Source organism: Balaenoptera physalus (genome assembly GCF_965194825.1).
Source record: "Balaenoptera physalus genome assembly, chromosome: 4".
NCBI classification, from domain to species: domain Eukaryota; kingdom Metazoa; phylum Chordata; class Mammalia; order Artiodactyla; family Balaenopteridae; genus Balaenoptera; species Balaenoptera physalus.
In genome coordinates, this window is record NC_138891.1 from 52761493 (window position 1) to 52786191 (window position 24699).

Below are 24699 nucleotides of genomic sequence, written 5' to 3' on the forward strand. Positions count from 1 at the left end.
GCTTTTTACATGGGCCCGTGTTAGTGTCAACAGCCCTTCCAACAATCCCCGAAGAGGTCCTTCTACTGCTGTGAAAGTCTTCAACTTCCTCAGAGCCAAGAACTCAAATCATTGCCTTTTCAGTAAATCTTTGTCAGGATGTAAGAGCACACTATGAGGTTCTTTCCTGTTAGAGAAGTGTGTTGGCAATCCAGAGAAGAGATTTAGGAGAGATTTGGTTTGGTTAATCCTTTTAACTTTTTTTTAAGAGAAAAGAAACCCCTTCTTAGAACAAATTGGATGTGAGAAGTTCATCCCAGGACTAGCTTTATAATGGCTCATATCTTAGTTACATAAATGAGGCAAATCTTTTGATCAAAATGCTGAATTTACTATTAGAGATACTGCTGAAGAACGATGAGTTTTTTTGGTCGAGCTGCTATTCTGAATGCAGTTGGTGGAGTCAGACAGAAATCTGAATTTTCTAATATTGGAGGTGAGACTGATAAAGTCTGGAGGGTTTCTAGAGACAAAAATCTACAGACACTCTGCAAATGGCTTATGTCTTATGAAGGTCATTTTTTGTCCAGATGACTTTAGAATGGAAACAAATTGCTGACATAGATAACCTTGATAATATGAAGTTAACAAAGATAATCTCATTGACTTGAGGACAAAGGAAATGATGTAATATGAATTTTGATATTTCTTGACACATCCCCCATGTGAGATATTGTGAGCTACAGGAGCTCTGACTCCATCTGCTATCAGACTTCGTGAATCAGAATTTTACCTCTTATTGCCATTAAATGAAACATTGACATTGATGCAATGTCAAATATGTTATTTCAGTTTCTTATTCCAGAAAAAGTGTACAACCTTCTCACAAGTGTGAGAAAGCCATAATTCCTTGTCAATGCTGTTTTGTTAACTATGTGTAGATCAATTTCCAATGCAATGAGATAAATAATAAGCACATTTTTTTCTGTGTATGTGTTTATGAGTATTGTTTTTAAGTGGATGCTTATCAGTTGAATCAGATTCTCAGAGGGGTTTATGACTTGAAAGAAAGAGAGAGAGAGAGAGAGAGAGAAAGGAAGGAAGGAAGGAAAGGAAGGAAGGAAGAAAGAAAAGAAAGAAAAAGAAAGAAAGAAGGAAGGAAGTAAAAGGAAGGAAGGAAGGAAAGAAAGAAAGAAAGAAAGAGAAAGAAAATTTAAAATGAACAATCAAGGTGGGAAATGAACTGATCAGGCAGCTTGCCCCTGTTTAGTGGGGTTCCTCTGTACTCGTTTCATGGGAGTTCTGAAACAAAAGTAGCTGTTATTGCCTTTTCTCACTCCACTTTGCTGAGTGATGCAGACCAGAGTTGGCTCTGTTCCTCATGTTGCAGGAGATAAAGCTGCACACCAGATAACTCACGTGTCTGAGAGCATGGCTGAAAACGAAGGCGAGAAAACAGGACAGGGAAACAGGAGTGGAAGAGGAAGCCTTGTTTGTTTTTACATTTCCTGATGCTATTAAATCTAGCTCAGCTCCTGAGGCTATTAAATCTATCCTTGGATCTAAGGGTTAGGGGGCTTGGGAGGTAGACTAGAGTTTACTCTAAAGTTCTTCTTGGAATAATTTTATTACTTTAGGAACAACATATAAATACATAAGAGTCGCTGCTTCAAAATGGCTAATTCCCAGCCTGACTAGGGACTTCCCATTTTGCTAATTAGTGCAGAATTGTGATGAGGTCTGGGGGTGTTTGAGAAGAGGAGGCTGGCTGATGACAGAAGATGAGTATCAGGTTGTAGAAGTATGAATGCAGGTATGGTGTGACAAGGTATTTCCAACTCTCTCAAGCTCTGAAGAGGTGATACTATTATAGAATAACGGGTGCAAACACTTTTAATGAAAGTGATATATCCCAGTATGAGTTGTCATATACTGTAGAGCTTTATGCCTTTTTTCCTTGCTGAGTTGCCGACATGGAAAGTATTCCTAATGCAGTTGAAAGGTGTTCTTGAGCTCACCAAAGCAAAGGTCTGTTCTTCTGCATCTGAGAGATTGTAAGTCAACGATCTGTGAGAGTAGGTGTAGACTTGTTCTTAAATTTTTACATTCTGAAATTTTCCATTCCCTGTTTAACATCTCTAAGAGAATAACTGACCAGGGTGGTAGGGATTTTATGTGGTTGAAAGGCAGATATATAGTGACTTCTCCACTTATAAAAGAAGTGAAAATAGCCCCTATCTCTTCAGCCTTAATGGATGTCTACAAATGTACATGCAGACATAATTTCTAGTCTGTGATGTGTGGGGCGTTCTTACATTCAACAGTGTAATTGCCACGGTGGTTTGGGTCGTGGGACAGCCCGGTCTTTAAAGTTGGCATGGACTGCGTACTCTCTGGCAGTGTTCCAAAAACCCCTTTTGACTTAGAACAGAGCAAGGTTTGTGGGAAGATGTATGCATTTGAATTAAGATCAGGGAGAGAGTGGCTAGCAGAAGGAAGTATATAACTATTGAGATACTGGTGTGGTGTGCTGATGTTGGGGCAGGTTAGAGGGGTTTTGTTTATGGAACTTATCTGCAGGATGTGTTTTCTAATCATGTTACTTTTTTCCATAACAGAATTACATTTGTAATTATGTTACAAATTTCCTTAAATTTGTGATATCATGTTTGTTTTTTTATTGAAGTATAGTTGATGTACAATATTATATAAATTACAGTTGCATGATATAATGATTCAAAAATTTTAAAGCTTGTACTCCATTTATGGTTATTATAAAATATTGGCTATATTCCCTGTGTTGTACAATATATCCTTGTAGGTTATTTTATACGGAATAGTTTGTATCTTTTAATCTCCTACCCCTATATTTCTCCTCCCCTCTTCCCTCTCCCCACTGGTAATCACTGAGTCTGCTTCTTTTTTGTTATCTTCACCAGTTTATTTTATTTTTAAGATTCCACATATAAGTGACATCAGACAATATTTGTCTTTCTCTGTCTGACTTATTTCACTTAGCATAATGCCCTCCAAGTCCATCCATGTCGCAAATGGCAAAATTTCATTCTTCTTTATGGCTGAGTAGTATTCCATTGTGTGTGTGTGTGTGTGTGTGTGTGTATATATGCCACATATGTATATATACATATATATGTGTATATAGATACACACACAATATATATATATATATATATATATATATATCACATCTTCTTTATCCATTCATCTGTTGATGGACACTTAGGTTGCTTCCATATCTTGGCAATTGTGAATAATGCTTCTATGAACATTGGGGTGCATGTATCTTTTCAAATTAGTGTTTTTATGTTTTTCAGATATATACTCAAGAGTGGGACTCCTGGGTCATATGGTAATTCTATTTTTAGTTTTTTGAGAAACCTCCATACTGTTTTCCATAGTGGCTGCACCAATTTACATTCCCACCAACAGTGTAGGAGGGTTCTCTTTTCTCCACATCCTCGCCAACATTTGCTATTTGTGGTCTTTTTGATGATGGCCGTTCTGACAGGTTTGAGGTGATATCTCATTGTGGTTTTGATTTGCATTTCCCTGATAGTTAGCAATCTTGAGCATCTTTTCAGATGCCTGTTTGCCATCTGCATGTCCTCTTTGGAAAAATGTCTATTCAGGTCTTCTGCCCATTTTTTAATCAGTTTGTTTGTTTGTTTGATTTGAGTTGTATGAGCTGTTTATGTATCTTGGATATTCACCCCTTATTAGTCATATCATTTGCAAATATTTTCTCCCATTCAGTAGGTGTATGACATCATATTTAGATGTACCTGAAAACATGAGGTTTTAGAGCTAAGATGGGCTTTAAGAATAGACCTTCTCAAATGTCTTATGCTAGTTACCTCTTACTTTCTACTTGAAGCGCCTCTAGAGACTAGCCTGTTTTAGGTTAGATGTTGGTGTTAGAACTTGGACTGAGTCAGATCTGACTTCCAGACGAGGACCCTTTTTCAATATACCACATTGCTTCAAATTAAAGGAGAAAAAGAGAATACAAGGACAAATAGGTTTTTGTTATCTTTAATTAATGCAGAATAGTAAAATAATAGTATTCTTTTTATTCCTTTTTTTAAAAAAAATATTTTATTTATTTATTTATGGCTGTGTTGGGTCTTCGTTTCTGTGTGAGGGCTTTCTCTAGTTGTGGCAAGCGGGGGCCACTCTTCATCGCGGTGCACGGGCCTCTCTTGTTGCGGAGCACAGGCTCCAGACGCGCAGGCTCAGTAATTGTGGCTCACGGGCCCAGCTGCTCCACGGCATGTGGGATCTTCCCAGACCAGGGCTCGAACCCGTGTCCCCTGCATTGGCAGGCAGATTCTCAACCACTGCGCCACCAGGGAAGCCCTTTTAATTCCTTTTTTGTATAGCAAACATGCACGTATTGGTAAGTGGAGACTTTTTTTAGTAAAAAATTTTGTTTTATTTTAAGTAAATGAAATAGGGATATTAATGCTCTTTGAAAGCTAAAGAAAACAGACAAAAATTTATTTACAAAATTTTCAAGCTCTTAACCTGTCTTAGGTTGCACCAACGTTGAATCTATTTTTTCTTAGTTCAATGTAGATAAAACAGTAGGTACTCAATATATGTTTGTTTAATGAATGAATAAATTGAAACAAACATTCGTTTGGGAACTAGTAAATGCCAGGCCTGCTGAATATCATCTAACCCTCAAGATTCAACTCCTTTCCCACCTTTCTTCAAAAGCCTCTGAAATACTTTAATAAAAAGCCCTTTTCTTTTACTATATCTATGTAGTAGACATTATTTGCTTATTTTTCATATCTAGCAATTTTTTACAACTATTTACTTACATACATAAGCAACTACTACTATTTTGCATGTTCCAGACTCCCCTAGGAAAGTCTTGCACTTACTAGCAAATTAATAATTTTTTGAAATAATAATAATTTTATCTACTTTAAGGTCAATTTACAGGTGTCAAGTATATTAGGACTAATTTAAATCTTTATTTTTAGGTAAATTGAGCTCCAAATATTTAGACAGAACCATATAAATTAATGAAAATTTTATATGATAAACCTAATACTTTATTGTTTACTGAAGACAACATGTGATATAGAAACAGAAAACTAGGGGCCAAGACACAATAGTGAAAATGTGGGAAAAATCAGGAAGTATCAGAAGACTGTTGACAATTATTTCTCACTTTCATATTAGTGTTTTAGCAGATCTTATTCTAGTTGGTTGAAAAGGTTCATGTTCAATTACATTAAACCATCTTGAAATGCAAAGAAAAGAAAGGCCACACACAGTTTGGAGACGAGAAGATTTGGAGGAGGGAGTTGGCTTCTGTACTGGATTTTCAAATATTTGAAAATATTTCGTTTGGAAGTGGGTTTCCATTGGGTCCATGTGGCCTCACTGGGAACTACTTGATGGACGTTTTAAGGGAGTAGAAATCTATTTTAATGAGGAAAACAGTTTAATAATTAGCACATTAGATGTTTTTTGGGGATAAGTGTGCTTTTCACTTTGAATATATTTCATCAGAAAGTCATTGACAATTTGTGGGGAGAGGATAGGATAAGAACAGATTTGTATGTTGTGAAGGAGACTGAACTAGTAAATTCTAAATTTTTATAATTCTAAGAAATTCTGACTCTCGTCTTGACATCTAAATGACCTTTGGTATGACTTCTTGCTGCCATTTTGAATAATAAATAAAAAAGATGATCTGCAGTTTATTACTGGTTAAGTGTTTCAAGTACTACGTTACCCCGCAAATACAGTGGATCTTTGTATTTTCCTTTATTATGTAATTGGTAGTACTTCTAGCATCTGCTTTTACAGGTCATAGGTTAAGAAGAATCTATGAAAATACAGTGTTCATTTTTTAAAGGATCATGTCATTATAGCAGCACGCCAGGGAAAGTAGTTCCTGGGATGTCTAAAATTTATATTGGGTTGTAAAACTGAAGTATGGGCCAAGGGTTAACAACCTTGAATTTTGCCCTTAAAATTAGTCTCAGAAAATCTACTTCATTATAAATACATTACTACTGAGTAGTGTCCTTCTGATTGATATGCCCAGAGCTCCCTTTTTCAGCAGTCTTTTAAGCACCAATCCTTCATTTTGGTTCTAAAAATGAAATGGGCTCCTCCTCCCTAGTTGGGACATCAATTTTTACCTGCCAGTATAGTTTGATGAGCTTGCTTATAGACTGTTCACTTCCTCCACAGAGCCAGAACATGTAGTCAGCAATCATGGCACTCCTAAGAACAAGGACAGATTTTTTGAAAAAACAAATTTATAGGACAGAAGGAAAACTATAACAGGCAGTATATATAAATACCGAAGAAGAAGATTTTGTAATGTATAAATTTGACTAGACTAATATTAAGCAAAGCATAAGGCACATTTTAGAATGTAGAAAGTAGGTCTTTTTTTTTGGTACCAAAACTAAAACTGTAAGAGAAGCAACACACCATTTGTCTTCTACATTGCTTTTCTGTTTGTACAGTATAAGAATATTTAAAGACTATGAGAGAATGCTTTGTTTTGGTTACCTCTTATTAAACTTCAAAGCATTTATAGAGTAACATATATTTCATAGACTCTAGAACACCTTCAAACCTAGCATAGCATATATAGCTAACTATTATACTGGTACTAAAGCATATCTCAGACTTTACCTAAGTTGAAGATTATTCACCTCTGATTAAAGTAGTCTCCTTAAAATTGAAAATAAAAAATTTCCAATTCAACAAACACTCCCCTCCCCCAGCCTTTGTGTTTAATTGAATTAGTTTTGGAATCTAGTGTGTACGACCACTGCATTAGTCTTATTAAGCTGAGGGCATATTAAAAACTGTTGTGCAATGGATATTAATTCATTGCTTAGCACCCTTTGGAAAAACAGTTTACTTTTATGGCTGTTTCTCTGCTAGGCCTCTCTTTTCTCCAGAGATTCCAAATCCAATTAAATGTGACTGGAAGTAATTCCAAATTGTCACGTTGGCCAATTAGACATATAATAATCCTGTGTACCTAATCACTAGTACCAAAAGTTTATTTATTTAAGCAGACCTATCACTGTGTACCCTGAATGTTTCTCTTATCTTTGCCTGCAGATATGTGTTGTTTCCTGACATAATTGTAAATTGAATTAGAAATTTTCCTTCCCTAAATATATATGTTGTCTAAGGCAGAGCAGCTATAAACTTACTATGGTACTCCGCTGAAGAATTAGAATGTTTAGAGTCTCGCTGAGGACAGACAAAAATTAGGACTCTAAAGGTTAACAATGGGAAAAAACACCACCATTTGAAGGATTACGCAGCTCAGCATTTCTCTTTTTACACATGTGGTATTGGAAAGAAGCTATCCACTGACATTTCAAAATAACTGGCAATAATTTAAGAATACCTAATCTTTCAGAAATCCTTTTATATTTTTCAAAGCCCTAGTTTAATGATAAGATAAAATGAGCTAGGAGGTTTTCATATTGCATGAACATGTACGGGGTAGAAAACAAGTTATAAAAATCAGACTAGAGAGGGGCAAAGTAAATTTCAAATATTTGCATTTTGATTGAAACACTTGTAAAAATTTTCTTCCCCTGACAACCTAAAAAGGAAGTCTACTTGACATGTAGATGCCTGTCACCTAATAGAAATCTATTTTATAAATTGGATTTATAAGAAATCAAGGAAGAATGTAAAGTCTCACTGCCAAGGACAGCACACATTGTATTCATAGAAGTTGGGTCCTCTGACGTGATGACTTGATTCTGCACTCTGATTCCTCCTTCCCTCAGCATTTGAATATGTAAATATGGCTCAAACAAACATTGCTTAATGAGAACACCAGCTATTAGTTAAACCAGGGATGAGCAACCTCTTTCTGTAAAGGACCAGATAGTAAATATTTCAGGCTTTGTGGGCCATGACTACTCACCTTTGCCTTTCAGAAGCAGCTGTAGACAATAAGTTAAAAAATAAGGGCGATTGTATTCTGTTAAAACTTTATTTACTAAACACATGTGCTGGGTCAGATTTGGCATGGTTTGCCTAACTCTAAGATAAACAAATTATTAGGTTGAGCAACAGGTGGCAAGCACTGATATAATTGCCAATCAATAGTCAGACGCCAGCTTCTATACATTCTGGTCACAGGCCTCCTTAAATATTTCAGGGACAACATACATATTGTACTAAAATTACTGAGCAGAGTTCAGGAAAGAAACATTACAATTTTGAAGCATGAAAAAACTGTTAAAGATAATCCTGGATCATAGATGCAGTATCTTGAGTTAAGCAAAATCTGAATCTATTGTTTCTTATATTATAAGTTATTAGTTATTATATTATATTAGTTATTAGTTATTGCCATCCTTGGATTGGAACAATTGTGAGAGAAGAGGAGGTAGGTCACTACAGTGGGCTTCTAGGTCTTTCCTGCATTTGTAAAGCTTTTGGTGAGTTGGTTTTGAGTTCACCATTGTAAAATTAGGAGTTTTAGCATTTTTATTAATGTTTTCCAAAAGTTGCTTTTTCTATTATAATGTGTTGTCAGATTGCTACTTTCTTTTTCTTTAAATTTTATTTATTTGCATGATTTAAAAAAATTTTTATTTATTTATTTTTTGGCTGTGTTGAGTCTTCGTTGTGGCTTTCTCTAGTTGCTGGGAGCGAGGGCTACTCTTCTCATTGCGGTGCGCGGGCTTGTCATTGCGGTGGCTTCTCTTGTTGCGGAGCACGGGCTCTAGGCGTGTGGGCTTCAGTAGCTGTGGCGCGCAGGCTCTAGAGCACAGGCTCAGTAGTTGTGGCCTATGGGCTTAGTTGCTCTGCAGCATGTGGGATCTTCCTGGGCCAGAGACTGAACCTGTATCCCCTGCATTGGCAGATGGGTTCTTAATCACTGCGCCATCAGGGAAGTCCACCAAACTGCTACTTTCTTAAGTATGATTTTATGACACCTGGGGGCTCAAGTCTTTTTCTAAAGGAACACATCTCCAAATTTATATTGAAATAAGTGAGGAATTAAGATTCATTGAAATTTGCTACCTGCCCTCAGTGAAGCACAATTATTATAATCATAAAAAGATACCTGTGTTAAATAACAAACTATGGTTTCATAGAGCTGCATGTTTGCTGGGATATTTTTCATAAGTATAGTGTATTTCTTCCAGTACCTGGCACAGAGCTGTGTTCATATTAGGAACACAATTTAGGTTGTAGTTGCTCCAACCCCATTTTATTCCCAGTGGCAATGGCAGTTATACTTTTACCACCCACCTTCCTTTGTCTGGTTCCCTACCATGGTTCTGTCCTACAGCTTAGCATTTATGTATCAGTGTAGAAATCAGTGGAAGAACGTGAAAAGGGCATGGAAATAACATTACGTATACCATGCAATAGTTGTGAGGCAAGAGTAGCGGTTTTTCATCATGCTGAGTTTTTAAAGGGCAAAGATAATTAATTAATTAACCCAGAGTATCTATAAGGAGTCAGGTACCTGTGGGATCCTGGTTTTGGCTAACTCACCTCATGAGTCAAAAGGAAACAGAAACCCATCACTCTGCCTACTTTTCCTCAGGTATCTTTGTTTTCCTTTAGACCAATATCCTAGATGCTAGTCAGTGTGATTCACTGTTGCTTCTAAATGTCCTCCTGTCATCATCTTTATTCTATTCAGCGTACTTTCATTAATCTACTGAATGTTGTAGCTGCACTGGAACCGTAAGATCACATTAGCCAACGCTTTTTTTTTTTAACATCTTTATTGGAGTATAATTGCTTTACATGGTTGTGTTAGTTGCTGCTGTAAAACAAGGTGAATCAGCTATACATATACATATATCCCCATATCCCCTCCCTCTTGCATCTCCCTCCCACCCTGCCTATCCCACCCCTCTAGGTGGTCACAAAGCACCAAGCTGATCTCCCTGTGCTATTCAGCTGCTTCCCACTAGCTGTCTATTTTACATTTGGTAGTGTATATATGTCCATGCCACTCTCTCACTTTGTCCCAGCTTCCCCTTCCCCCTCCCCGTGTCCTCAAGTCCATTCCCTCTGTCTGCGTCTTTATTCCTGTCCTGCTCTTAGGTTCTTCAGAACCTTTTTTTTTAGATTCCATTTATATGTGTTAGCATATGGTATTTGTTTTTCTCTTTCTGGCTTACTTCACTCTGTATGACAGACTCTAGTAGTTTAATATCTGTGGGTTTTGAGATTTACTAAGTGCTGAGTGAGTACCATGATAAGCCCTTTACATGCAGAATGTGAATCCAGCCCACCCACAGTTCTGCACCAGATCGCATCCTGTCTTGCCCACCCATGGAAACTGCTCCAGCAATTCTCATTCTCTTTCTCTCTTTCCCTCTTGCTCTCTCTTTAAATTTCTCCTTTTTTCCTGGGGCTTTTCTACTAACACACAAAAATGCTGTTCTTTCTACCACCTTAAAACAAAACAAGATAGCCCCCAAACCCCTCTTGATTCACTTCCCTTCCAGTTAACTTAATTCTTTCTCTTAAAGAAAAGCAAACGAAAGAACAAAAACTCCCCTCACAAAAACTCACTCCAACAAGGCTCTTATTCCTCCCACTTCACTGAAACTGCTCTTGTCGATGCTACTAATAATCTCCACACTCCTAAACACAGTGGCTCAATTCTCAGTCTTCATTTTACACATACTCTCAGGTGTAACTGATGTGATTGTTCTCTCTTCCAGCACCTACTTCCTGCTGGGCTTCCACAACTCTGCTTTTTATGATTTCCCTCCAGTCTTACTGGTTGCTCTTTTTAGTCTCCTTTGCGGTTGTCTCCTCATCCCTCTGGACTCCTAAGCTTGGAGCTCCCCAGGGCCCCATGCTTGGACCCATTCTCTTTCTTTCTGTACTTAATCACTTGGTGATCTCACCAGTTTCATGGTTTTAGACACCATCCATTGGTTGACAACTCGTACATTTATACCCTGAGTTTAATCCTCTTCTTGGATCTGCAGACTCTGACAAAAGCTGCCTTTTCAACATCTCTACTTGGATACCTAATAGGTATTTCAAACTTATTTCCATACCTGAGACCCTGATGTTCCTTTTTTCCTCTTCCCCAAGCTCTAGTAGTCTTCTCCATCTATCCAGTTTCTCAGGCAAAAAATTTTGGAGTCATCATTGATTCCCCTCTTTCTCTCACATTTCCCATCCAATCCAAGATAAAATTCTGGTCAGGTTATCTTTGACCTATTTCAGAATCCTGCCTCTTCTCACCACCTCCAGCATTACCATCTGGTCCATCATGTCTTACCGGGATTATTGCAACAGACTCCAAACTGGACTCCCTGCTTCTCCCTCCGTCTATTCTCAACACAGCAGGCAGAACAATCCCATTAAAATCAGTGCACCAGAGTAGGTCACTGCTGTGCTTAAAACTGCAAAGGCTTCAGTCTCACTCAAAGTGAAAACCAGTCTTTAAAATGGCAGTTGAGCCTCATGCCATCTGGTCACATATTACTTGTCTGATCTTATTTCCTACTTGCTCCAAACTGTCCACCTGCTTTCCTCGAAAAGAATAGGTACTCTATTGCCTCTGGGATTTTGCACCTGACAGTCCCTGTCCTAGAATGTTCTTTCCCTAGACACCCCCGACTCTCTTGCTCACCTCCTTCAGGTCTTTATCAGGTGTTATTTTCTCAGTAAGGATTACCCATCCATACTCTTGCTTGTTTTTGCTTTTTCCACAGTATTTATCACCATTCCACATAGTGTTTATTTTATTATTTTTCATTTTGGTGGTGTTTATTGTTGTCTTCCTCTACTATGGGGGTCAGCAAGCCATGGCCTGTGGGCCAAACCTAGTCTGCCACTTGGGTTTGTTAATTAAGTTTTAATGCAACATAGCAATGCTCATTCACTTGTGCGTTGTTTATATTTTGTCTGTGGCTGCTTTGGTGCTACCGTAGTAGAGTTGAATAATTATGACAGAGACCTTATGGCCCACAAAGCCTAAGATATTTACTATCTAGCTCTTTACTGGAATGGAAGCTCCCAGAGGGCAGAGGTTTTTGTCTGTTTGATTCACTCCTCTCTCTGCAGTGCCTAGGATAGTGCCTGGCACTATTAGTGTGGCACTATATAGTGTAGTCGTCACTCAGTAAATATTTGTTGATTAAATGATGAAGCATTATTTTATTTATTTATTTAAACTAAAAATATTTAATTCTCATTACAAAAATCCTGAGGCCTACAGAGTTACATAGTTTACTAGGATTGTAACACAAGCAGTCTGGCCCTAGGTCTACCTCACTGTCTGTATTTAACAGAAAGCTTTTGTACTAGAGGTGACATGGGAATGGAGGGACAGACTGGGCTTTGTCAATTTAGTTAGTCCAATGTGGAATCCAATGCAGCATTCAGCTCATATGAGAGCTTAATAAATGCTAACGGATGCTGATGTATTTATTACATAAATTAAAGAGAAAAAGTACCAGGAAGCACAGTGTCTTAATGTGTTGGATTTAAAATTATTATTATTTTTTAAAAAATTATTTTATATTATTTATTTATTGTTTTTGGCTGCGTTGAGTCTTTGTTGCTGTGTGTGGGCTTTTCTCTGGTTGCGGTGAGCAGGGGCTACTCTTGGTTGTGGTGCGCGGGCTTCTCATTGCGGTGGCTTCTCTTGTTGCGGAGCACGGGCTCCAGGTGTGTGGGCTTCAGTAGTTGTGGCACGTGGGCTCAGTAGTTTTGGCTTGTGGGCTCTAGAGCGCAGGCTCAGTAGTTGTTGCGCACGGGCTTAGTTGCTCCACGGCATGTGGGATTTTCCCGGACCAGGGATCAAACCCGTGTCCCCTGCATTGGCAGGCGGATTCTTAACCACTGCACCACCAGGGAAGCCCTAATATTATTTTTAACATGATGTCTTTAGAAATGTGTCAACAATTATTGTTTTTCTGCAAGCAAATCTACCATTCTTTTGATACTGTATTTGAATTCATTTAAAAAAATTTCTTCTGAAGTCACATTTACTTAATACACCTGTTAAATGTAAAAGGGTCAGAATCTGGCTTTCAAATATATATGCATCTAAAATAAAAGATTTTTATGTCATGAACTCAGCTTATTGTGAATCAAATCCTATTTCTATCAAATAGCAAATACACAATAAAAGAATTTGACGTGTTATTATTTATACCATAAGTATCAGTGTTGTTTTCCAAATTAATACTGAAAAAGGATCACTATGTACAATATAAAGATATTCATGCCAGGTGACTTTACACATTGAATATTTCTAAACAGACTGTGCAATTCTAAAAGTATGAGAATTATTGACATTTCTCAAGGCCTATGTTCAGATTCAAAATTTATAGCATTTCTACTCAGTGTGGCCACATGGTGGTGTAAAACAGTAAGATATGGGTAAACAAAAGAAAATCATAGCACACCATCAGCTGCGTGGTCTCATTGGGCTGACTGGCTGGGACCTTGAAAAGTCATTCCGTTCAGCACCTTGCCTTTGGGCAGGATCACACTTAAACCTTTCAAATGAGACTGATGATGAGAATCTATTCTGTTTTAAAGACCTCCATGGAAGGACATTACTCTGCTTTCCTCACTGATTCCAGAGTTTCACAGCCATAAACAGCATCTTCTGCAGTTTTAGTCTGCAGGCTTCAGTTTTCTATCCAGGGATACTTGCAGCCCCAAGTAGACTTTATCCTCTGAATAGCAGTTCTACATATCCTCACAATAATTTATTAATCTTCTCTTCCTTAGGTTAATTAATTAACTCCAATTGCTTTAATCTTTCTCTGTGGGTCCTCTTTGCTTGACATTAGTCAGTTTCATGGTTGTCTTTTCAACTTGTTTCAAATTCCTCCTCCTTTTCTTTCTTCTACAACCAGAAATTGACCTCTCTCAAGAGTCCAAGGACAATCTTATGGAGTTTGTATGCAGCTATTTCATTTATGTAACTGGTATAGGTACTTCTTAGAAATGTATCTATTGGATAGTTTTTTTTTTTTTTTTTTTTTTTTATAAATATTTTAGGTTACAAATACAAATTGACTCTTTTTTTTTTTTTAATTTTATTTATTTATTTATTTTTGGCTGCGTTGGGTCTTCGTTTCTGTGCGAGGGCTTTCTCCAGTTGCGGCAAGTGGGGGTCACTCTTCATCGCGGTGCGCGGGCCTCTCACTATCGCGGCCTCTTTTGTTGCGGAGCACAGGCTCCAGACACGCAGGCTCAGCAATTGTGGCTCACGGGCCCAGTTGCTCCGCGGCATGTGGGATCTTCCCAGACCAGGGCTCGAACCCGTGTCCCCTGCATTGGCAGGCAGATTCTCAACCACTGCGCCACCAAAGGAAGCCCCTATTGGATAGTTTTAACTACAGAATTCTTCTTTATTTTCAACATATTTAACAGGTTGTTTCCTTCTTTGTGTACTTAAAATAGCTCAAGAGTGTATGTATATACATGCCATTACTTTCACATAAATTAATATTGATGCAAAGTACATATTCCTTTTGAATACAAATACACACTAGCATTAAAAAGGTTATATTCTGATTGGGAGGAGAGCCAAACTAGCAAATTCACTCAAGCAACCACACACACGTTGCATCTTTTTGCAGGCTCATATATTTTCCACGCAGCAGTCAGCCACAATGATCTTTAAAAAATGTAACTGTAAATTACCTCAATAAAATCCAAGCTCCTATGGTTGCCTCCCACTCTTGTAATAGGCTGTTCTTGTTTTCCTCTTCTACACATTTTCCATCATCCTCCAGTCAAGGAGGATGTTATTCAGTTGCTCAAAGCAAATACGAAGTTTCCTACCTTGGGACATTTGTGCATGTGGTTCCTCCTGCCCGGACTCTATTTCCTCAATTATTCATCTGGCTGCTCATTCTCAAGATTTAGGCCTTTTAGGCTTTAGCTTAAACATTGATAACGTCTTCAGTGAGGCCTACTCTGACCATTTTATCTAAAGAAGTTCTGCCCTGCCGCAGCCAGAACCTTATCCTTTTCCTGCATAAGTCTCACATTGTGTAATTATTTGTTGGTTTACTTGTTTATTACCCTCTTTCCCTAGACCTGTATTATCTGATATGGTAGCCACTAAGCCATACGTGGCTATTTATATCTAAATGAGTTAAAATTAAAAGTTAAAATTCAGTTTCTCAGGTACACGGGTACATTTCAAGTGCTCAATAGCCACATGTGGCTAGTGGCTACTCTGTTGAATGACACAGAACATCTCCATCAACACTGGGAGCAGCTCTAGACTAAACCACAGGAAACTACCATTCTAGTGCCTCTTACAGTACCTGGTAAATAGTAGGTGCTCGTGGGGTTAATTTTAAGTATCAACTTGACTGGGCTACGGTGTGCCCAGATATTTGATTAAGTATTATTCTAGGCGCTTCTGTGAGGGTGTTTGGGGGTGAGATTAATATTTAAATCTGTAGACTGAGTAAAGCAGATTGCTCTCCCCAGAGCAGTGGTGGTTCATCCGACTTGTTGAAGGCCTGAATAGAACAAAAAAGGCTGAGCAAAGGAGAATTCACTTTCTGATTGTCTTCAAGCTGAGACAGGTCTTCTCCTGCCTTTGGACTCACACTTGGATTGGAATGTACGTCATCGGCTCTCTGGGTTCTTAGGCCTTTAAACTCAGACTGCATCTGTAGCCCTGGCTCTCCTGAGTCTTCAGCTTGTCAGCTACAGATCATAGGACTTCTCGGCCCCCATAAATGCATAAGCCAGTTCTCTATATATTTATCTCCTGTTGGTTCTGTTTCTCTGGAGAACCTGACAAATACAGTGCTCAGTAATTTATATCTGCTTTTGTCTGTGCTTTGCCCTGGTCATCCTCTCGCCCACTCCACTACCCCTAAGTCATCTGAGGGTCAGCAGGAGGCCCAGCTCCTATAATGCTGTGGGTTCATGCATTTCAGTAGTTGGTGGACATTGAAGAAGTTATAGTTTCGTCTCTGGACCTTTGTAACAAGTTTGCCTCTGTAACTAATTGCTTAATTCTTTGAAAGTTGTCCCCGAGACCAGGTCTCTACCTTTTGCAGACCAAATCTAATTAATATGTTCCTACCTTGATTATCATTCCAGATGTGGTTATTATGGAGTTCTAGCCATGCTTGCTCCTGCAAGATTGTCCAGTAATGGATGAGAGTTTTTCTTGAAGTTCACTGTCTGCCTACTAGCCTGGAATTTCAAATATTGCCTGTCTCTAGGTTCTCAGATGGTAACCACCACACGCAGCGACAGTAATAGTATAGTTATTTGTAACAGCAACCAATATTTCTTGAGTGCTTACCATATATATAGTAATTGCTTTTACATCTCATTTAATTCTTAGAACCAAGCTGTGAAATGAGGAAACTTGAGGTTCCTCAAATTGAGGAGACTAGTTTTCCAAAAAAGCAGTGAAAGGGTCAGAATTGAAACAGATATATTTGTCTTCAAAATTTGGCCTCTTAACTCTGGTAATGTACTATTTCCATAATGCCATTCTTTTCTTGTGCATCTTTTACAAGACTTTATTAACTTTTGTTGGAATTCCTTGATGCTAATTTCTTGCCAAACTGTTGACTTCCCTGGTGGCGCAGTGGTTAAGGATCCGCCTGTCAATGCAGGGCACACGGGTTCGAGCCCTGGTCTGGGAAGATCCCACATGCCGCGGAGCAGCTAAGCCCGTGCGCCACAACTACTGAGCCTGCACTCTAGAGCCCGCGAGCCACAACTACTGAGCCGCGTGCCACAACTACTGAAGCCTGCGTGCCTAGAGCCTGTGCTCCGCAACAAGAGAAGCCACTGCAGTGAGAAGCCTGAGCACCGCAACGAAGAGTAACCCCCGCTCGCCGCAACTAAAAACTCTATTACTGTGATTGATTAAACAGTGAAGGTAATTACTATTTCCTGTTGGTGCCTGGTCCTCCTCCCCTGTCCCTATCCCATGCTTGTCTCACCAGCAGACATGCTTTCTCCTTAGTTCTGGCTTATTACTCTGACGCAGTCAACTTTTCTTCTCCTGGCCATATCAAGAAATGTGTTATTACTCGTATAGAAAAATATATGTCTAGTTGAAGAGGCCTAGATGAATAGAACTCATTTCAGATTATATGTGTATGTTTGATTTTATTTTTGATGATTAATTTTTCTTTGTGGAGACCCCGAAATAGGGTTATCAGCATTATCGATAAATGTTTATTATGCTTATTACAATAAAGTTTAGAGTCATGGCAACATTCAAAAGTATAAGGACATGATGCTGACCTCTGTGAGATGCCAATTTGAGTATTGATATAATAGCCATATTTGAAAAGAGTAATCAAAATATAATACGGTTTTATAGCTGTAAAAAACTATGCAAATGTTAAGTACATAATGTTAACTAAGAAGTACAGAGCATAAGTGCTATAGAATCTTAAAGGAGGAAATGATTACTTTTGGCTGTAATGGACTGATTGAATGCTAAGACCTGAAGAATGGCTATCATTAGTTTTAAGTGGTGATGAAGAAAAGGGAGCTTTTTTTTTCCTTTGGCCAGAGACATATTACATACAAGGGCACTAAAGGTGGAAAGTATTAATGCAGAATCTGAGGAGAGGCAGAAGTTTTGTGTGAAAGAAGACGGCCAGGAAATAATGTTGGGGACAGATTATGGTAGCCTTGGATTCCAGATGAGTTTGGACTTTTTCCTGTAGAAGTTAGGGTACAATTGAAGGATTATAGGGAGGGAAAGTAACATGGGATCTTACCCAGCCAAGATCTCTTGGGTTTAGCAGGGACAGTGACAGCCTCTGGCCATACTGGGGTGTCTCTACTTTGCTTTTTAGGTATGGGTTTATGGGGAACTGGAGTCCTGATAGGGCCATAGGTCTGAGTACATGCTTTTATTAGGCTCATATTTGAATACTTTATGAATTCATTCATTCCACATAGATGGAGATTCTAAGATGAATAAGCCATTTCCTATCGTTAAATTCTAATGGGGAGGCAAACGTGCACAAAGATAATTATTTCACAACAAGTAAAATGGGGTAATTGCTATATACACAAATGCCTCTGAGAGGGTTGATGTGTTCAGGACGGGAGACCTAAAGGAGATGAGAACCTAAAGGAGTTCAACCTAAAATGACGAGCAGGTATTAGTCAAGCAAAGGGAGAATAGGACTGAGAAGGGCATTCTAGGTATAGGGTACAGCTGGAACACAGGTGCAGAGCTTAGAAGTAGAAGAAAGAGTGGGAAACCTCAGCAGGACCTTCTTGCTAAGTTTAGAGCAGGCGAGGAAAGCAGGGAGAAGGCATGAAGGAGCTTGAATTTTATCCTACAGGTGTTAAGTACTAAATGACATGAAGTTCTGTGGTTTAGTGAGAGAAGCTTGGCAACTCTTTAGAGGATGCATGAGGGTGAGAAGAGTGGAGGTGGGAGGTCATTGTTGGAATTCTCTGAGAGAAAACGGATGAGCTTAAACTAGGCGGTGACCGTAGGCTAATAGGAAATTAGATATTGGCACCATTCCTAAGGACAAAGTCAAACTACAAAGGCATGTGTGAAGGCATCTAAGTCCTTAAATGTGGTAATATTCCGGGTCCTGGGGTGACCCAGTGTCAGACACTAGGGGCAGTTTCCATAAAGGCAGTTCCTACTACTCGTGTGAGAAAAGAAAAATCTAAACGTGAATTCTTTCCTTTTCCAGATGAATGAACTAATAACTGAGTCTCAAGGAAATCATACATAATAACACAGTAACGGGTTTAGCCTGAAGCCAACAGTGTAACTCTAGGGTAGAGACTGGTATCACAGAACAGTATCACATTAAATAATGTGCTGCCCTGACTCTCTGAAGAGCATTTATGGAGCCTCATAAACCTGAGAAGCTTGCTTAGTACTTATTCTTGAAGGTTTCCTTCTGAAGCATTCCTCTGGGAAATGTTCTTGCCTGTGACCTGTCTCCTGCCCCACCATAACCCAGGTCACTCTCCCATGACCATGACTGAGCCCCCATGCTTGGAACACTTCTTCACCAGCAGAGGGCACCCTCACCTTTTGGTAGTTGTGAAAACCCAGAACGTATGTTTCTCTATTCTGGAACAGGATCATAAAGTTTTATCCAACTTCTTGTGGAAAGATTAGGAGGAAAGAAAGAACGTCATCTTAGGTCATTCTGAAAAGGGACAAAATCTCTAGAGGAGAGATTTTGTTTTGGGCTGTACAAAAACAGATTATCCTGAATCTAATTTTGCTTTCAGTAGTTCACACCAGCAATTGTTTCAGCCAATATAAAATGTAAAGCATTTGGAAAGAAGAGTATACAGAGCAGAAATAAATCCATTCATAGCAGAAGAACAGCTTACAGCAAAAGTAGCCAGAACTGTCTTGTAACTCCCTAGAAGTCAGGAAAAAGTATGGTCTTACTGCTCGCCATTCTGTCTCCTAATCTCTGTTTGGGTAAGAAAAAAAATCCCAGAATACATAGAGAGTATACAATCTTGATTATTTATCATATTATGAAACTGGACTATAATCTTAAACTCAGCTACACATTTCTCAAGCGCCTGGGACCTACAGGTAAAGAGAGAGAGAGGGAGGTAAAGAGTGATTAGCTGGCATAGGCAGGCTCCAATATGGTAAGCTCGTTCTTTTGGAGCTTGGAATCAGTTTTCCCATAGAACCAACATATACATACAGTGTGGTGAGGTTTTGAAGACAGCTTACAGATGCCCATTTAAACTACAGTTTACTGAAATGATATACATTTTCACAGTTTTGTGATATTTTACTAATAAAATAAAACCAAATAAGGAATAAAGATACCTAATACCTCTGAATTTTTAACTGAGTAGAAGCAGGTCTCATTTTCGATGTTTCTCAACAGTGGTTCCTGTTGGAAAGTTTAGGTAGTTACATTTTGTGTTGTTTGGGACTGTCCTGTGCGTTGCAGGAGGTTCAGCAGCTCTGGGCACCCCATTCTATACGCCAGTTGTGCTTTCCAGTTGCTTTGACAACCCAAACACCCTCACTCACTTCCCACAAGATGGACAGGGGCTGGGAACCACTCAGAGATGTTTACAGAGACTCTGAAAGGGAATTAGAGACCCCTTAAAGGTTGGCAGAGGGACTTCCCTGGTGGTGCAATGGTTAAGAATCTGCCTGCCAATGCAGGGGACACGGGTTCGCACCCTGGTCTGGGAAGATCCCACATGCCGTGGAGCAACTAAGCCCGTGTGCCACAACTACTGAGCCTGTGCTCTAGAGCCCCGCGAGCCACAACTACTGAGCCCGCACGCCTAGAGCCCGTGCTCCACAACAAGAGAAGCCACCACAACGAGAAGCCTGCGCACCGCAACGAAGAGTAGCCCCCGCTTGCAGCAACTAGAGAAAGCCTGCGCACAGCAACGAAGACCCAACGCAGCCAAAAATAAATAAATTAATTTATTAAAAAAAAAAAAGGTTGACGGAACAGGTTTTCAATTTTTTAAGGTTGTCTTTTGCTTCATAACATTTCTTAGTTGAGACTACATTATCAAGAGCATTTTTTCTTACCGATCCTGAGCAGGATAATTTTTTGGCTCCAAAATGAAACAAAAAAGACAAGCCCGAAGAAATCTGCCCAGTGGTGGAAGAGTATGTTGGTCTTAGAAAAGGTTCCCTCAGGTGTAATAACCTAAGCACCAAATAGTGAGGGAGAAAAGGAAAGGGGGAACGTTGCGTGTGTGGTCCTATGTGAAGGCTGAACCCAGGTCATGGGGTCATGCCTCTTACTCTTTTAGAACATGCTTGACCTTGGACAAGTCACTTAATCCAAGTCTTCCTCCTAACATTCTATGGTCCATTTCTAGAATGAAGATGATTTTTAATAATACCTATATTCTGGAAGGGGGTGTGTGTGTGCGTGTAAAAGTAATAATATTTCTAAAACGGTTTGAAACCTATGAAATGAAACCTACACATTTTAGGTTGATACCATTGTTATTAACATTAGTGTTGTCAACCAGAGGGTGAATGTGGTGATGGTGAGGGTCGCAAGCTGAATCCGAAGCTCCCAACTCAGGCAAGGTTGGTTTCTATACTGAAAGGATAGGAATGGTGTGAAAGGTCAGAATGAGTTGAATGTAGAGCTGGGAGAGAGGTAGCTTATACCTGGGGAACATCTTTATATGGTCGAAATTGTTACACAGGACACTTGTGACCCAAGGAGAGTGGATCTTTAAAAACAATTTTATGTGTAGCATTCTCAATTTAATCCAAATAGAAGAACCACCTTAACAAAACACCATCACTAACAACAAAACCTATTTGTGAAAATCTCACCAAGATACAATAAAGAATCTGTTCTCCAAGTGTTAACAGCTCACTGGTGGAAGACTGGCACACTCTTCCAAGATAGCAGAAGGTTATACAAGTAACATAAAAGCATTTGCTGATTTTTATGCATGATATGTATTCAGCGAGGATATTAGGCAAAATTATGATGTGTTCAGATTTGCTTTCTGCACTTTTCTAGACCCTTTTAAATAGTTCATGCCTCTGTTCTGGCATCTCTTTTCTTTCCTTCCACTGTATTCTGTTTGTATTTTGGCCACCAAAGATCCCCCACGATGAAACCCACCTTCCCCTGGCCTCGGGTCAGTACTATAGGATTCAGTTTCTGCCTTTCTCAATACCTTCCTTCATTCAAGCATATAATTTTTTCAAGGCAGTGGTACATCTCAAAATAAGTAGATAATTTGTGAGGCATCAAAAAATCTCCTGTTCCCAAAATGTTTCCCTCAATGACTTAAAGTACCAAAAAAATGACACATTAGTCACTTCTTTTGGTTGCAGTATTAAATGGTCTTGTACATTTGTGTCTTTCCTGAAGATGAAGGCATTACCTTCATTGATAACTTTGAAGAAATTATTTTCATCAGATTAAGTGAGAGACAATCCAGTGCAGGGATTGAGAACTCAGATGTGGGAGCTGGACTGCCTTTGTTTGAATCTCAGCTCTGCCGTTTGTTCTCTGTATAATTTTGGACAAGTGACTTAATCTCTTTGTGCCTTAGTTTCATCATATTACCGTGCAGATAATAACAGTTGCCAACTTCATAGGATTGTCAGGAGGATTAAATGCGCCATTATATGTAATGCACATTGAGCAGTGCCTGATACTTGGGAAGCATTCAATTTGCAAATTATTATTCTGCCCAGGCACTAACACTGGTATTTAGGAAAACGAAATACACATTGCTTCATTGAGGAGCTTATATCCAAACAGGCTTATTGAGACTGCTTCAAAAGTGTATTGATTTTCTCATTATCAGTGAAGTTATTTCTTGCACTTGAAAAACTTACAGAACCTTATAACTAATACAGGTAGTATAGTTTTGTGAGAGTGCAATGAGAGTGCCACTTCCTTTGTGCAGCCTACTTTAACCGTAACTGCATTTAAATATTCTTTATTCTTGTCTTCCACCCTGTCATAACACTTTGCTTTTCTTAGAGCCCTTTAACTATCCCTTGTGAATTAGCTATTGGTATTCTTTAAAGGCATCTCTGATATAGTACAATTTTGAGGAGGGCAGGGATCACATCTCATTCGTCATTATGAATTCACCAGAGACTTGCTACACGATTATCAAATGAATGAGTTAAAATATCCATAAGGACAGAGACTTTTGAAAGTTTGCTCACTGCCATATCCCCAAGCATCTGGAACAGTGACTGGCACATAGTAGGCGGTCAGTAACTATTTGCTAATGATTTTGTTAAATGAAGGGAGGCACATATGTGCTGTTGAAGTTAAAATGGGATTCTACATGTGAAACCAAATTTTTCGCTGAATTACATTAAATATTTTGAGATCTATTCCTTCAGGAAAAAAATGTGCATTGGGGAAGCAAACTATGGCACACATGCTAGGATATTTGCTTGCTCCTTTGGATATTTCTGTGCAGGTAGAGGAGGGTAGAAAAGCTCTATTCTCCTGTCTCTAGGCATAGCTATCACCTCATTTATCTACTCATTCATTCAAACAAAAGCTATTGACCATTCGGTTTGTGAAAGGCACTGGCTGATGATGGGTGGCAGGGGGCAGGAAGGACACACCAAGATGTTGATCATAGAGTTTATGTCTGAGTAGCTAAAAAAGTGCAGTGCTCTCACCCATTGTAAATAAAGTGTGATGGTCTCATCCAGTCCACTTCTAAGGGAAAATGAATTGGACGTGCCTCCTGGTGAAAGAGCAGGTCTTGGTGATTCTGATCCTCTTTGATCCTCTTTCTGTATGGACCAGGCTGGGCAGTCAACTTTTACAGACAGTTGAGGTCACCCAGGCCAAAAAGTGCATGACTAGCAATGAGAGATATATAAGAACTAGGATATTTAAAAGAGAAACAGTCAGTAGAAGGAAGAGAATAGATTTTTAAGGAACCTCCATACTGTTCTCCATAGTGGCCGTATCAATTTACATTCCCACCAACTGTGTAGGAGGGTTCCCTTTTCTCCACACCCTCTCCAGCATTTACTGTTTGTAGATTTTTGGATGATGGCCATTCTGACCAGTGTGAGGTGATACCTCACTGTAGTTTTGATTTGCATTTCTCTAATAATTAGTGATGTTGAGCATCTTTTCATGTGTTTGTTGGCCATGTATGTCTTCTTTGGAGAAATGTCTATTTAGGTCTTCCTCCCATTTTTTTGATTGGGTTGCTTGTTTGTTTGATATTGAGCTGCATGACAGCAATCCGACTCCTGAGCATATACCCTGAGAAAACCAGAATTCAAAAAGATAACATGCACCCTAATGGTCATTGCAGCACAATTTACAATAGCCAGGACATGGAAGCAACCTAAACGTCCATCGACAGAGGAATGGATAAAGAAGATGTGGTACATATATACAATGGAATATTACTCAGCCATAAAAAGGAATGAAACTGTGTCATTTGCAGAGACGTGGATGGACCTAGAGACTGTCATACAGAGTGAAGTAAGTCAGAAAGAGAAAAACAAATATTGTATATTAACACCTATATGTGGACTCTAGAAAAATGGTACAGATGAACCTATTTGCACAGCAGAAATAGAGACACAGATGTAGAGAACAAATGTATGGACACCAAGGGGGAAAAGGGAGGTGGGATGAATTGGGAAATTGGGATTGACATGTATACACTACTATGTATAAAATAGACAACTAATGAGAACCTACTGTATAGCACAGGGAACTCTACTCAGTGCTCTGTGGTGACCTAAACAGGAAGGAAATCTATAAAAGAGGGGATATATGTATACATATGGCTGATTGACTTTGCTATACAGCAGAAACTAACACAACGTTGTAAAGCAACTATACCCCAATAAAAAAAAAGAAGGAAGAGAATAGAAAAGAAAAACAAAGTGATCTCCACTGCTTCTAGGTCCCCTGTCCTTCATTTTCCTCTACACTTTAGACTGCCTTGATGGATAAACATCTTGAGAGCAGTATGTTTGCTCGGGAGGAATCCTCAGGATAGAGTGGTCAGCACCGTGATGCCTACGTTTTTGACTCCATGCTTAGGGTAACATACACCTGGGTTTTCCCAAGACAGTCCTAGTCTATGCCTGTTGTCCTAGGGTAATTAATAGGGCCTCTTTCACTCTCAAAATTTTCCTAATTCAGGTGATAAATGATGTGATCTGCTATTCTCTCAGGGGAAATGTTTTACAGCATGAATGCATTGTGG

At 39.0% G+C, this 24699-nt stretch overlaps 1 protein-coding gene and 1 long non-coding RNA gene across 2 annotated transcripts in view; both read right to left on the reverse strand.

The window, feature by feature from the left end:
• LOC309659389 overlaps nucleotides 1-24699 on the reverse strand; it is a 538108-nt gene that overhangs the window by 380755 nt on the left and 132654 nt on the right. The gene's annotated exons all lie outside the window — the stretch shown is intronic.
• Nucleotides 1-24699, reverse strand: part of SPATA16 (spermatogenesis associated 16) — a 228455-nt gene that overhangs the window by 82497 nt on the left and 121259 nt on the right. The window contains exon 4 of the mRNA XM_082459084.1: nucleotides 6165-6249. Coding sequence (XP_082315210.1) covers nucleotides 6165-6249 — 85 coding nt within the window. The remainder of the gene's footprint in view (nucleotides 1-6164; nucleotides 6250-24699) is intronic.